At 45.6% G+C, this 13,593-nt stretch overlaps 2 protein-coding genes across 3 annotated transcripts; one reads left to right on the top strand and one right to left on the bottom strand.

The window, feature by feature from the left end:
- Positions 1–14: 14 nt before the first annotated feature.
- On the bottom strand, positions 15–2,576 carry LOC120703338. Of its 2 annotated transcripts, XR_005686907.1 has the most exons (6): positions 2,308–2,576; positions 2,049–2,197; positions 1,793–1,954; positions 852–967; positions 411–484; positions 20–350 (listed from the first exon to the last, which is right to left on the bottom strand). XR_005686907.1 is itself a non-coding variant. In XM_039987373.1 (5 exons), exons 1-5 carry the CDS (start codon positions 2,459–2,461, stop codon positions 466–468), a joined length of 600 nt encoding a protein of 199 aa, XP_039843307.1. In that variant the 5' UTR covers positions 2,462–2,576; the 3' UTR covers positions 15–465. The 2 variants fall into 2 exon arrangements, 1 of the variants encoding a protein (XP_039843307.1); XM_039987373.1 differs by having other exon boundaries at positions 15–484.
- A 7,431-nt stretch (positions 2,577–10,007) lies between these two features.
- On the top strand, positions 10,008–12,855 carry LOC120703337. The gene is made up of 2 exons (XM_039987372.1): positions 10,008–10,567; positions 12,346–12,855. Exons 1-2 carry the CDS (start codon positions 10,267–10,269, stop codon positions 12,534–12,536), a joined length of 492 nt encoding a protein of 163 aa, XP_039843306.1. The 5' UTR covers positions 10,008–10,266; the 3' UTR covers positions 12,537–12,855.
- The last annotated feature ends 738 nt before the right edge of the window (positions 12,856–13,593 follow it).

Below are 13,593 nucleotides of genomic sequence, written 5' to 3'. Positions count from 1 at the left end.
TTTCATCAATGATAAGATGTGAAGCAAAAGCCAGTTACTTTATTCAGATTCATCTATCATAACTCCTTATGCCACCTAGAACAGAAAATGTTGAGCAACAGCGAAGCCTAAAACATACTCAGGGTCTATTTTCAAAAAAAAAAAAACATACTCAGGGTCTCAGGCCTTGTTTGAGAACTCTGAACAAGCTAAATGGATGTTACTCAGATTCATCAGCAAGGACGAATCAAATCAACTAAGAAATCACACAATTCGAGCAAAGGTTTTTCACAAAGTACAGGGCTCACATATGGTGTTTTACAAGTTTAAAAGTCACATGCTCGGCTGCTCATACGGTTTGTCGAGGAAATAGCTGCATGCTCACATTCAGAATTGCCAAAAGGCCTTTCTTGATCACAGCAAACCTAAATGCTGCCACCGGCCTTCATCCCGTCCAAGCAAACAACAAAAGCATGATTGTTCACCTTATGAAGCTCCACAACACCTGGCAGCAAAGAACAAATTGTCATAAAAATGCGAGGAAAACAAACTAGATTATGGTCGTCAGTAAGAATCCTTACACTTCAAAACTAATGCCTACTTTTGTCAAAATCCGTAGACTTCAAAAGTTATCCTTTTGTCAAAATCTACTATTTAGTCAGATTCCACAACAAATAATACTACAATACTATACTATTACACTAAAATCATTCATATTCATATAAAAGAACAACTATACAATGTGCCGATCATTATCCATGAGTAAACCATATTGCAGGCATTACAGCACATGTGAATCGCAGCAATAGAAAATGTCATCAATCAAAGAGCGGCATGGCAGTTTAGTAATGGTACTAGTTCTTGAAGCAAACCTTTTATATCGTTTCTTAGAACCACATGGGCAGAGAGCATTCCTACTTATCTGACCACTCTTCGCCAGATTAGATCGGCCGACGTCCATTGGTGTAGAACCCATTAGATTTTGGATCTACAAACAATGAAACAAAGGTATGGTTAGAATTACCAAACGATCCAGCAAAATGAAAAAAAAATCTAAATGAAAATGCAATAAAGGAGATCGAAATCTGGTGTTAATAGAAGAAGAAAAAAAATAGAATATTATATAATGGCATCCAACACTTTTCACAACACAAATGGGTTACTTAGACTTTACAAAGCTCCTTAAATATAATCCAGAAAGTTGTTTACCATGAAGCAGACACGAAAAATAGCATGTGTCAAACGGAGCAAGATCAGAAGTCAGATATATCAAACATGACCACACAAAAACTGAAAATAAAGAAAAGGGTACCAGAAGCCTAATCAGTCTGCTGCTCCCAAATTATGTCAACACCTTGACATACCAATTAAAAAGTTTAATGATGAAAAATTTCAAGCTAATATGGAAAAACTAGGGTACTGCATTTCCTTCTTTATAAATCTGTAACATCACACGTCACTTTTGGTATGATATAATTCCCTTTATCCAGCTGAATGTGCCTACAACTTTGCATTACTGAAAATATGCACTCTACTTATATATTCTGTTTTTCCTCCCTTCACTTTCTTCTATGTCTTTATTTGTTAGCCTTAATTCTCTATAATGTCCATTTTTGCCTCTTCAATACATTGTAAATACATTGTAGAATTATAGACTATAATTCAAATTGAACAAATTAACAATCCCCAATACCCCTCAAGAGTGTATTTTGCAGTCATCTGACACAAGCTTAATAATACACATAGCTCCATGTCCCACACAAGCGTAATAACACAAAAAGCTCCATATCCTTGACGGTCTTCTTATAGTTACCTCATTAAATGTCTTTGGCAATGGCTTTCCTTCTTCCTTGAGCTTTGCCATCTTCTTCTGTGCCTCTTTCGCCCATGTATACTTGGCCAGTATGTGCTCCACATCAGCAATCGTGCAGTTGCAGTGCTTGGTCGCGTTAATCTTGTCAGTATTTTGGAGTTTCTGAAGAAAATTTACAGCACAGATCATCAATCAATCTCCAACCCCTCTATCCCAAAAAATAAAAAGAAAAGAAAGAAAAAACAAATCAGTGTACCTCGCCAGTGGGGTCGATGGCGCCGAGGTAGCGCAGCACGGCGGAATGCTTCTCGAAGGCGTTGACGACGGTGGCCTCGCTGGCCCGCCCGGCGACGAAGTTCTTGAACGTCCCCACCTTCCTCGCCATCTCCATCGTGTCCGCGAACTCTGTAAATCAGACCCAATCCGCGAAGTGGGTCAAGCCGGCGCTTCGCCGTTAGCCCCTTAGCCTAGAGAGAGAGGAGCCGAAGCAGAGCTCGGGCGCATCGTCGACTTACTGATGAGGGTGAAGGAGTCTGCCTCGGAGGCCTCGGGCTTCTTGCCGGTGAAGGTGGACTTGATCTTGTCAAACCAGCCGAGGGAGGCGAGGTGCGGGGTCGACGAGATGCCGCGGTAGGGGGTGAGGAAGTGGAGCGCCCGGCTGGAGGCCATGGGTGCCGTCTCCGGTGAGGCGCCGGCGGCGAGGCGGGGTGCGGTTTCTTGCTGGGGTTTATTGCGGCGACGGCGAGGAGGAGAAAGGAAGGTGCGTAAGATGGGCTTTGAAGAAAGCGTGAGCAGTGAAACGCGCACGTTTAGGCCTTATGACGGCCCAAATGAATGTTTCCTAGCCCAAAACGAAAGCTGGGTTGTCGTAAAGGGAAAAGAAATAACCAACCGTCTCCCGTGTCCGTCTTCTCTCTCGGAGCGTCTGTTCCCCAACAGCTGAGAGAGGCGACGCGCCGGCGAGTTCTCGAGTTCCTGCCGGATTCGCTGCTTTTCCTCGCCGTCTGCAGCCTTTTTGGCGCCGATGTGCTTGGGGAAGGACGGATTCGGTGGGTGGTGTACATATCCTCTTTTAATAGAGTAGTTTTATTTAGAATAAGGTTGGATTTTTTACCGGTGAAGATCTCGTCGGTAAGCTTTTGTCCCTTCCAGATTTTTCCCTAGTATTGCCTGTGGTCTTGGTGAGCTAGTCCTGGTGCTATCTGAGGTGCTTGTGGTGCTTGATGGTTATATCTTTTGTGTGGTTTTCAACATCGACGAGTTTGTTATTGTTTCTATCTTCTGCGTCGGTGTTGGATTTCCTCGTGTTTTTCCTGGTGCTGTTGGTGCCCATGGTGCCAGCGACAGTGCTGGATCTGTAATCCAAATCACAGCAATACATATGTGGAGAAATTTTGGAAGGTTTGATTACCAACTCGTAGAGAAACCAGGTTGGGTTTGGTTCCCACCTTCAGTGGTGGTTTTGCTTCTCTTTGGTTTGTATCTTTCTCCGGTGAGTCAGGGCTGCTGGTGGCTTTTGAGGCGCCAGATTTCTTGTTTTACTGGCGATGTGATGGTCGGCGACCATCTTCTTCAGCCAGAGCGTTCATCGATCTTACAGCATGTCGATGCACTCGATATGCGACTCATGGTGGCATCGAAAAATTGTGAAGAGCTATCGTCCGGAAAGAGATCGATTTCATACTGCAAGCTGCTCCGATCGCCGGCAACAAGTTCAACTGGGAGGACCTTGATCTTGCAAAGTCTGGGTTGTAGTTTCATTTTCTTTGAGAGGGTCTTTGTAAGATTTAATGTAAACATTAAGAAGTTTATGTAATATATATTCCTGGTTTCTCAAAAAAAAGAAAGTAAAGGGGAAAGAAATTGAGCTTGAAGCTGGGTTGGCTGGGCTGTTGGCTGCAGCCGCCTTTTCCAAGCCATCGGTTCAACCATCCTCAACCACTAGCCCAGCCATCTGAACAGGTGGAATGGGAAAATCAACGGGAACAAACACACACAACAGAGCCAACCGCCCGTTCAGATCAGGGGAACAAGAAGAAAAGGACGAAACCAAAAAGGGAGCCTGGCAGGATGGAGGCCAGATCGGATCCGGGGTCACCGTATTTCCTAAGGCGCGAGGAGACGGCGTGCATGTGGAGACGCGCGAGCGGGTTGCGGCGCGGGTTCACCAGCCAGTTCGACAGCGCAGACATCATCGACGACATGGTAGATTGGTAGCGGCGCCCGGGAGCTCTCCTTCGGCTTGCGCGGCGGCGGGATGCGCTTCCCCTTCGCCCGAGAGAGGAGGAGCGGTGGTGGGCATGGGTGTGGATGCGGTCTCGGGCCGGGACGTACGGAACATCGAGAGAATGGGCTGGATTTATATGGGCCAGTACAAGAGGAATTACAGTGCACTTATTAAAGCCATCTTAAACTTACTCTTGAAGGCCGGCCCAGTTTCTCTAGACGCTGAGTAAGATTAGTGTTTTTTTTTGCAAAAGGGCATGTAGCCTAATGGTTACAAGAGCCTCAGTAGCACATGAGGTCCTGGGTTTGACTCCCCGTGAGAGCGAATTTTCTAGGATTTAACGGCGTTTGTGCTTTCAGTGGTAGGCGACGTTCCCGTCGACAGCGGAACGCCTGTGGTGACTTCGTCAATCTCGAGGATTTGCCGGCTCAGTCTCTCGGAGGTGCTCATAGGGGTAGGGCTGCGTGCGTGTATTCATAGGGATGAGTGTGCGTGCGTATTTGTGAGCGTCTGCGTCTGTACTGTGTTTCTCAAAAAAAAGATTAGTGTTTTTTTGGAAAAAAAGAGATAAGATTGACCAACCATATTTGAAATATATACCAACATCCATTTCCAAATACTTGTCACTTTTGACCATTTTATTTGTTTCAAAATATTTGCCACTTCACATTCCCTGAAACATGATTTTCTATTTTGCCCTCACAAGAATATTATAGGAATGTTCTAGAAATACTAAAAGGCACCTTTACAAGTGTATTTTGATCGTTTCATACATAAAAGGTGAAGAGAAAATTGGTTCTATAGCACCGAAAAAACATCGTTTCTGTGAAATACCATTGAAAGATCTCGGTTGCATAAAATAGTACCGAAAGAATCAATGTTACCCCAAACTAACATTACGTCACATTTTCCGCTAAATCGTCCATCACGAATGTCTTTCTTCCTGCTCTGTCCCAAGTCCACCCTCCGCATCCACCTCCATCGCTACCCGCTGCCACCGGCCGCGAACTCACCCTACCCGTAGGTGGCGCTATCCCATCACGCACGATGCCCATTCACCATGCATCTGGGGCCGAGTGCATCCCTGCCCCAGTGCTTCCCTATAGGCTCCAGCGCCTCAAACACCATGCGGATTGCAGAGCTGCGTTGTTGAACAGCAGCGCTGGGCGAGTCGCGGTGGAGCGGTCGGTGAGGCAGTTGTGTGGAGTGTGGTGAGCCCAAGGTGACGTTTGAGCAGGTGGAAGCGGTCGGGCGGCTAGCGGCAGATCATGAGTGGGTGGAGGCGAGCGCATGGTACGGCGACGCACGATTATTTAGTGGAGGCGGCGCGAAGCCAAGGGCGGAGAATGTGGCGTGGCCATGCACGAGTGCGAGGCCAGCGACAGAGGGTGCAGCAAAGTTGCTGTTGAACTAGCGGAGGTGCATGGGAGGTCGACGGTGGAGCACGCTATATGACCACAGTTGAACCGACGGAGGTGCGCTTGAACCTGCAGAGGCGGGTGTGAAGTCGCCAAGTCGGCGGCCTAGCATGGCCGGCTTGCTGCAGCTTGAGGATTAGGTGCGAGAGGATATGCAGGATAGCAAAGGTGGAAAGAAAGGGAGAGATGAGGGAATCAGTTCCTTTGCAGTCGACTGCAGAGTGACATTGTCACTGCATGCGGGCTCGGACGTCCGTCGGGGCCACGCGTCGGTCACTGCAGCCGATTGCAGAGGATCTCAATCGAGTATGGAATCAATTTCTCTGCAGTCGACTGCAAAGTGACATTGTCACTGCATGCGGGCCCGGGAGTCCGTCGGGGCCACGCGTCGGTCACTGCAACCGACTACAGATGATCTCAATTGGGTATGGAATCAGTTCCTCTGCAGCTGTAGAGTGACATTGTCACTGCGTGCAGGCCCGAGCGTCCATCAAGGCCACACGTCAGTCACTGCAGCCGACTGCAGAGGATCTCCATCGAGTACGGAATCAGTCCTTCTGCAGTCGACTATAGAGTAACATTGTCACTGCGTATGGGCTTGTGCATCCATCGGGCCCATGCGCCGATCACTGCAGCCGACTGCAGAGGATCTCAATCGAGTACGGAATCAGTTCCTCTGCAGTCGATCGCAGAGTGACATTGTCACTGCGTGCGGGCTCGAGCATCCATCGGGGCCACGTGTCAGTCACTGCAGCAGAGGATCTCAACCGAGTACATGGGTCCCACAAAACTTTGGAGAGTGGACCAACTGTTGGATTAGGCCAAACAAAGCCCTCATTAGGGGGTGTTTAGGAACAGGGACTTCAAAAAAGTCCCAGGGACTTTTTAGTATTTAGAAGTATTAAATAAATATTAATTATAAAACTAACTGCAGAACCCTGGGGCTAAACTGCGAGACGAATCTAATGATGTATCTTAATCTATGATTAGCGAATGGTTACTGTAGCATCACTGTAGCCAATCATCGATTAATTAGGCTCATTAGATTCGTCTCGCGAAAAAGCACTCAGCTGTCAAAAAACATTTATAAACAGATTTTATTTAATAATATAAAATAGTAAGATTCCTTTTGATGTGATAGGGACTTTTGGAAAAAGTCCTGGAGCCAAACAGGCCCTTAGTTTGTGTTCTAGAATTCCAAGAACGGGGTTTGACCACTATTTAGAGGTGTCAAACAAAGCCAGTTTACAAAACCAACTCTAGAACTCCTACTCTAGGAACCCTGAAGAATCTAATGAAATTTTTGACGCATAATTAGAGGATAGTACTGTAGCATCACTGTAGTCAATCATCAATTAATTACCGTCATTAGATTCGTCGTGAAATGTTACACCCATCTGTGAAGAGGTTTTGCAAATAGACTTCATTTAGCCCTCCATACGGAGACTAGAAGTGGCTTTTCCAGGGATTTTAGAAAGAATCCAAACAAGGCCAAACTACGGTTCCTCGCCTAGACCATGTCACACCCGATTTTAAGGACAAAACCGAATGCATAACTATATGTATGCCAGGATCAAGTTTCATACATATAGAGACATTATAAGTGATTAATCAGTAACAGTATCACGTAAAAACAACAATTAAAAGATTATCAGAGTTATACAGCTTATCCTGGAAACGAAGGCTCCAAACTTCACAGGCAATCGACTGGGGGTTGCGTACGCCTAGAACTCAGCAACATCTTCAGAAAACTTCATAAACCTTCTCCTTCTGAGCAGCAGTAAGCAAGGGTGAGTACACTTATGGTTGGTACTCAGCAAGGCCACAAGAAATAACTAGAAAGTGATTTAAATCCATCTTTAAGTTTATTAATCATGTGAGGGTCCAAGCCGCTCTTGACCGTGAGCACGGCTAACCGGTTAGTTTTAACTCTGCAGAGGTTGTACACTTTCACCACAATTCGCGTAAAAGTTCCGAAGAACTTTGAACCCAACCACGCAATGTGCTAGCTAGGCACAATACCACACTTCCGAGGTGTGATTGCATAGGGACGCTACGAGGCCTTTACAAAGATTCCCTAACCCATGACAATCCGCTAAGGTTTCAAGCCAAAGCAGTCATAACACTGTCCTAATGAGGTGGTACCTTGCCAAAGGACCATTAAACAATACCAATTGCCCCAAGAGGACCGAGCTATACCCCGTCGATGCATCCCCTCTTGCCCTTTCGGTAAGATTGTCACAAGCTAGAGTCTCTAATTAATAAGCCAAGACCAGAGCCATATAGTATTGTGGTTGTACGGTTTTCTTGGGTGGTTCTCCATATTCCAATTAAATCATAGTACTCTTGTAAATAAAGCATAGATAGAAGTATGGTTAGGGTCACTTGCCTTTCTCCAACGAAAAGCTACTCTTACTGCCCTTCAACTTTTGCTCACTTGGAACTCTTGATCTTCAATCTTCAAACAGCGATCCTTCTACTTGGAGCAAACTTCGGGCAAACAAGAAGATACATCTAAGAACAATACACCAAACAAGATAAAAAGCTTTAAAAGAACGCACTAAAGGATAGGGCTCACTGCTACGGTTATGGGAGCGCCAGAAACGCGGAAAACGGAACTAAAACGGCGATTCTATGGGATAAACGATGCTTCAGGGATCTAGTCGCGATTAACTATAGAGTTAAGAGCTAGCGGAAAAGATTTGTAAGATGCAACAAAGTGTGCTCACAGAGGATAAAAAAGGTTATAAAACTATCGCACACGTCACAAGGATCACGTGAGCGCGAGAATCGATGAAAACGGAGTTAAAACGTGAAAGATATGGCTAAAACAGTGCACCAGGGACTTGTTTGTGAGAGTTTTGAACTTCCAGGGGCTAGATCTGAAGAAACCAGGGGCTAAAACCTAATTAACCATAGACTTCAAGGGCTAGCACGTAAAAACACCTAAGCAGGACTGCGGGTTCTATTTCCTAAAAGGTCAGGGTCTAAAACATAAAACAAAGGGCTGTTTTAGAAATACTTTTGAACTAACTTGAACGGCGGATTGATTTCCATAAAATGGAGGGGCTTATTTGAAAAAGATCCACTGTTGACCGGTATTTGGGTTGGATTGACTTGATCGAACCTAATATGAACCGTTGGATCTCCATCTGACGGATGCAAGCGGCTCAGGGAGTTTGGGCGGCGGCGCTGGCTGCCGGCGGTGAACGCGCACGGCGGCGGAGCAGAGGCGGAGCAGAGCTCCGGCGAGCGTGCATGTGTGCGCAGAGATGGGAAAACGGGGAAAAGGATGACCGGAGAGACTTCTTACCTTGACGCAAAGCTCCGGGATGACTCAAAAACAACGGGGAGGCGGCGGAGCGGCGGCGCGGCGAGCGACTCCGAAGCGGCGGCGAAGGCAAGCTTAGCTAGGGTTTAGCGCAGGGCGAGAGGTGGCGGTTGCGGCTTGGGGAGTCAAGGGGGAGTCGCGGGTCCCTTTTATAGGGGCGCGGAGGCGCCTTGGCGTGCGGGCCACGCCGAGGCTGCGGCGGCGCGGGGTCGGGACGGGCGTGGACTCCACCAGAGCCCTGGCTGCGCACGGGGAAGGAGAAAGGCCCGACGAGCGGGGCCCACGTGGCAGTGAGAGTGAGAGAGGGGGCCGAACTGGGCTGGGAGAAGTAAGTGGGCCGGCGGGAAGGGGAAGGCAAAACGGGCCGGCGGGGCGAAATGGGCCGCGGGAAAAGAAGAAAGGAAAGGAGCTGGGCCGGCTGAGGCGTTTTGGGCCGAAAGATGTTTTTTTTTCTTTTTTTTCTTTTTTTTTCTTTTGCAAGAGATTCAAACAAATTCAATTTGAATTCACATTTGAAGAATTCAAATTCAAATTGAACCACAACATTAAAACAATGCAAGGGTAGCATGAGTGCAACACACAACCAACTTCATTTTATTTTTTTTTATTCAAACAAACTTTATTTATTTTTACTAAATTCCCTGTGAAGAAAAGAAAATGTTGCTAAAATTTTAAAATTATGAGAAAATTGATTATTTATTTTTTTAATTTTAATCACATCCTGAAATTCAAAAATTTCAGGGTGTGACAGACCATCTGGCGGATGGTAGCAGCCTCGCAATGCTCCAGCTTGGGTCCACGAGACCATCAACATGAAAGGGTACATACGCTGATCACGGTGTTAGCGGCTAAATGTGACGGAATGCTAATTTGAGGTACCGGTTCATTTTCGGTGCTATTTCACAGAACGGAGATCGTTCGATAGTATTTTTCGGAAATAATGTTCTTTCGATGCTATAGAATGAATTTTTTCAACAAGTTATTCCTTACTTTCACGAGCAAGCAATTTTGACTCTCCCATCCGGCCAGCACATAATCTTGATCAGAAGCCAAACTGAGCAAGGTAAGACAGGGCTTGCTTAGGAGCCAAGTATACTCTTAATTTCTGCAAAATCTTAGTAGGTCATAGAGAGATACTTGGCGTGGATTCCTACTATCCTACTAGATCAATAAGGTCGATGATTATTGGCTCGCTGCCTAAAGAACTTCCAAGTCCCAGACGGGCAACAACGGTCTAACAAAACCGTCTACTCCGAAGAATGCCGCTCCAGGATTAACAAAACCGGCAATCTCGTTCTCCTTCCTCGCTTTCCCGGTATTGCCAGTTCCCCACTACTCTGCTCTTCTAGATTCCAAAACCAACCACGCGGTAGGCAAGGCACGGCTCCGGCGACAGTCGTCAAGAAAAAGGGGAACGGACGCCTCGATCCAACAAACCCCGGCCTCCTCGGCTCATCTTCCTTCTCTTCCCTCCGCCGACGGCCCGCCGCCCGGCGCGATGATTCAGCTCCTCTTCACGGTGCTCGCCGCGGAGGCCGCCGTGGCGGCGACTCTGCTCTTCAAGACGCCGCTGCGGAAGCTCGCGGTGCTCGCGCTGGACCGCCTCAAGCGGGGCCGCGGGCCGGTCATGGTGCGCACCGTGGCGGCCACTGTTCTCGTCGTGCTCGCGTCCAGCGTCCACAGCATGGCCCAGATCCGCGGCCGCGCCGAGGGGGAGCTCGACGGCGCCGGGGTCGTGGGGCTCACTCCCACCGACCAAGTCCTCCTCGCGCGCCACCTCCTCGAGGCCTCGCTCATGGGTATGTGCGCGCGGTTCCTGATTCTCTGGCGCATTCTCCTCGCTTTGATTTGGTCCATCATCGTGAATGTCGCGGCGGCTGTTTTGGTGAGGCTTCCCATGTGTAGGAATTTGGAGAACGGGTGAATTGATCTTGTTGTACGATGCAGGAACGTAGGATTTTATTCTGAAATGTCAGTTTAGCAGTGCCACGTCCGGCTACATACTGGGATGATGCATATCGAAATTTCCATTTATGATGTCCTTAAATTTCACTTTGCAGTTTGCACCAAGTGGTGTAGATTGATAATTGAGCTCAGGGTAAACTCTGTTTTATTAGACGCCCACAAAAAAAACTCTGTTTTATTAGACTTGTCCCCTTTCTGGACGAGGCTTTTGCTCCAGGAAATTTCAGAATTTCATTTAAATTGGTATAATGTTTTGGATATCAGACCCCCTATCCGAACAGGTTTTATAGGATGAAATATCATAGCGTTACTGTACACCAATAAAATGTGGTTGTCGCATGACCGTTGTTTTTTTACTTCACCATTATAAACCCTGTCCTGTAGTATTCTTTTATAATGTACTATGCATTGTTCTATGAATCCTTGCACAAAGGAAAATCAAACACTGCCATAATGGAGAAGCTAAATCCAGAATAGTTCCACATGGAGTGTTTCGTATTCCCCTCCCATAGTTTATGCTAGTATGTGTGTGAATAATTGGTAGAACCAGTCTTTTGTGCTGGACCCGTTTCATCAACGATACAATGCATGCCCTTCTACAGTCATCAATTCCATTCTGTGAGCAGTCTATCCTAATACAAAAACAATAACCTGGTTTTGGGTGTCTGATTTTCTTTCCTGCACCATGCATCTTCGGTATTCCAGGGGCCCTTTTCTGAACCTTAAGTTGTAAATGTAGATCATGGATTCTCTCCCTTTATGTTGATGATTTTTTTTCAGTTAGCTGAACACATGCCCTTTTGCTACATCTATGTCTTATATTGCAATGCAGATCATGGGTATTGTCAATTATATGGTTATTTTTTAAGTTAAATTGAGGTTGATCCCAAGTAACTTCAAACACAACATGTTTGTTTGAGATCCAAAGCATCAAAGGATCCAAATATGGTTTGGTCCCAAGCCTTAAATGTGAAATGAGTAGATGCAATTGTGCAGTATCAGAATATTTTGTGCATATTATTATAAGATTGTTCTTAGAATTCTATTGCACTATGAAAGTAAGGATGTTTGAGGTAACCTGTCCTTGGCATTACATCATATCTAATCTTTTAATCATCTTTAAATTTGTTATTTTGTGTGCATTGTATTTGTTAGTCATTCAACCCTTAAGTTGATGCACTCTCATATGGAACTTGTTTAACACTTGACAAACATAAAAGTAGTGTAATTCAGGGAAAATCTAAGGCAAGTGCGTTTGTGTCTCCAGAAAGCAGCTAAATAGATATTTGAATTCATTGTGTGCCCATCCTCATTCACTGGTTGCTTGGCTTAGAATTTTGCAAGTTTATCCCTGAATATATTTATGAATTTAGTCCACATGATTACACTTATATCAGCTGTTATATTTGATTCAGACTAAAACTGTAGGATTTATACTCCCTTCCGTATGTGACCATAAAAAACCACTAGTTTCATTGATCGCGGTGAGCAATGAGTCCACTCAGATCGCAGTTCCGCACTTCCGCTTGCATGCACACAGTATATATGTTCTATGATGCAATTTGTGAAGTTTTATGGGTAGTTTCTAATTCACAGCATCACATTCTTTCAGGATACTCCTTATTCCTTGCTCTAATCATTGACCGGCTCCACAACTATGTCAAAGATATTCGAAGGCTCAAGAAGAACCTGGAGGCTGTATCCAAACAGAATAAGACTATGCTAGAGGCAGCAACCCATGGGAAGTCGGAAGAGAGTGAGCCTGACCAAAAGGACATTTCTGATGCCAAAAAGGATACCTAAGTATGTCATTTGATTGGGCATCCACACAAAGACTCCTGGCGTCCTAGTCGGTTATTGGTAATTTGATAATTTCCCATCCAAGAAATGAGAATCGACATCTGAACATAAGAGCTCGGCTTTAATATGCTGGAACACAGTTTAACGCTGAACCTCTTAGAGCTAGGCATCTGACCTAGCACTGAATATGTCCCTCTGTGATTACCTGATGCCACAGCTGTCAAACCAAATGTTAACCGTGTGGTCGTCATGTAATCAACTTTCAAAATGACACCATTGGTATCGTTCTCAGTTTAGCTGCCAGTCAGAGAAATGATTTTCATTTTCATTCTTTCACAGTGCGTCTAGCTGACTTGGTTAGCCGGCGCTAGGTTTTGGGTTCGACTCCCGGTGGGAGCAAATTTCAGACTAAGGTTAAAAAAACTTCTTCACTTGTCACATATCCAAAGCATAGTTGGGGTTCAGCTCTTCTCACGGGTAATGGGCCACTATGTATGGGTGGGGTAGGGATTCAGGGGTTTTCTAGATCTGCGTAAGAATGTCTTCTTCTTAGTGCAATGCTGTAGGGGCGGTCTCCCCCGTAGGTCTAGTTTTTCTTTTTTTTATTTTCATTCTTTCACAGTGCGTCTGGCTGATCTCTGTTTTTGCTCTGGTCGGTCGATCGTTTCAGGCCGAGGACGGCATTATGAGTTCCGTTGGAATTGACAGGTTTTAATTTTTAAGCCGCTCGCGCAATAATGCCTTCATCCATCACCTGAAGGGAATCTCAGGTGGGCTGCAGGAGTAAATTAACCCAACAACTCATTGCAGCTTTAAAAAAACTATGTCTATGCATGTGAGACTACGTGAGGAAGCTGTCTATATTGTGATGGTATAAACAAAAATAATTTTACTATAGCTGTGTGTTATGTATGTGCCTAACAACTAGCTAGGCAATATGGTCGGACGTGCATTATTATTTCGTTTATTCTTTCCCATTATGTTAGCTTCTCTTCTTTTACGTTTTTTCGTTCCTTTTTTCCATCAGTTTATCTTCATCTCTCTTTGACATGTTTTTTCT

The sequence above is a fragment of the Panicum virgatum genome, chromosome 4K, assembly GCF_016808335.1.
Source record: "Panicum virgatum strain AP13 chromosome 4K, P.virgatum_v5, whole genome shotgun sequence".
Classification (NCBI taxonomy): Eukaryota; Viridiplantae; Streptophyta; class Magnoliopsida; order Poales; family Poaceae; genus Panicum; species Panicum virgatum.
This window is presented reverse-complemented; position numbering and strand designations above follow the sequence as displayed.

Coding starts and splice junctions, on each gene's coding strand:
- LOC120703337 (XM_039987372.1), top strand. CDS start 10,267: ATGATTCAGCTCCTCTTCACGGTGCTCGCCGCGGAGGCCGCCGTGGCG. Junction 10,568..12,345: donor CCTCGAGGCCTCGCTCATGG/GTATGTGCGCGC, acceptor ACATTCTTTCAG/GATACTCCTTATTCCTTGCT.
- LOC120703338 (XM_039987373.1), bottom strand. CDS start 2,461: ATGGCCTCCAGCCGGGCGCTCCACTTCCTCACCCCCTACCGCGGCATC. Junction 2,198..2,307: donor AGACTCCTTCACCCTCATCA/GTAAGTCGACGA, acceptor TCTGATTTACAG/AGTTCGCGGACACGATGGAG. Junction 968..1,792: donor TGCCAAAGACATTTAATGAG/GTAACTATAAGA, acceptor CATTGTTTGTAG/ATCCAAAATCTAATGGGTTC.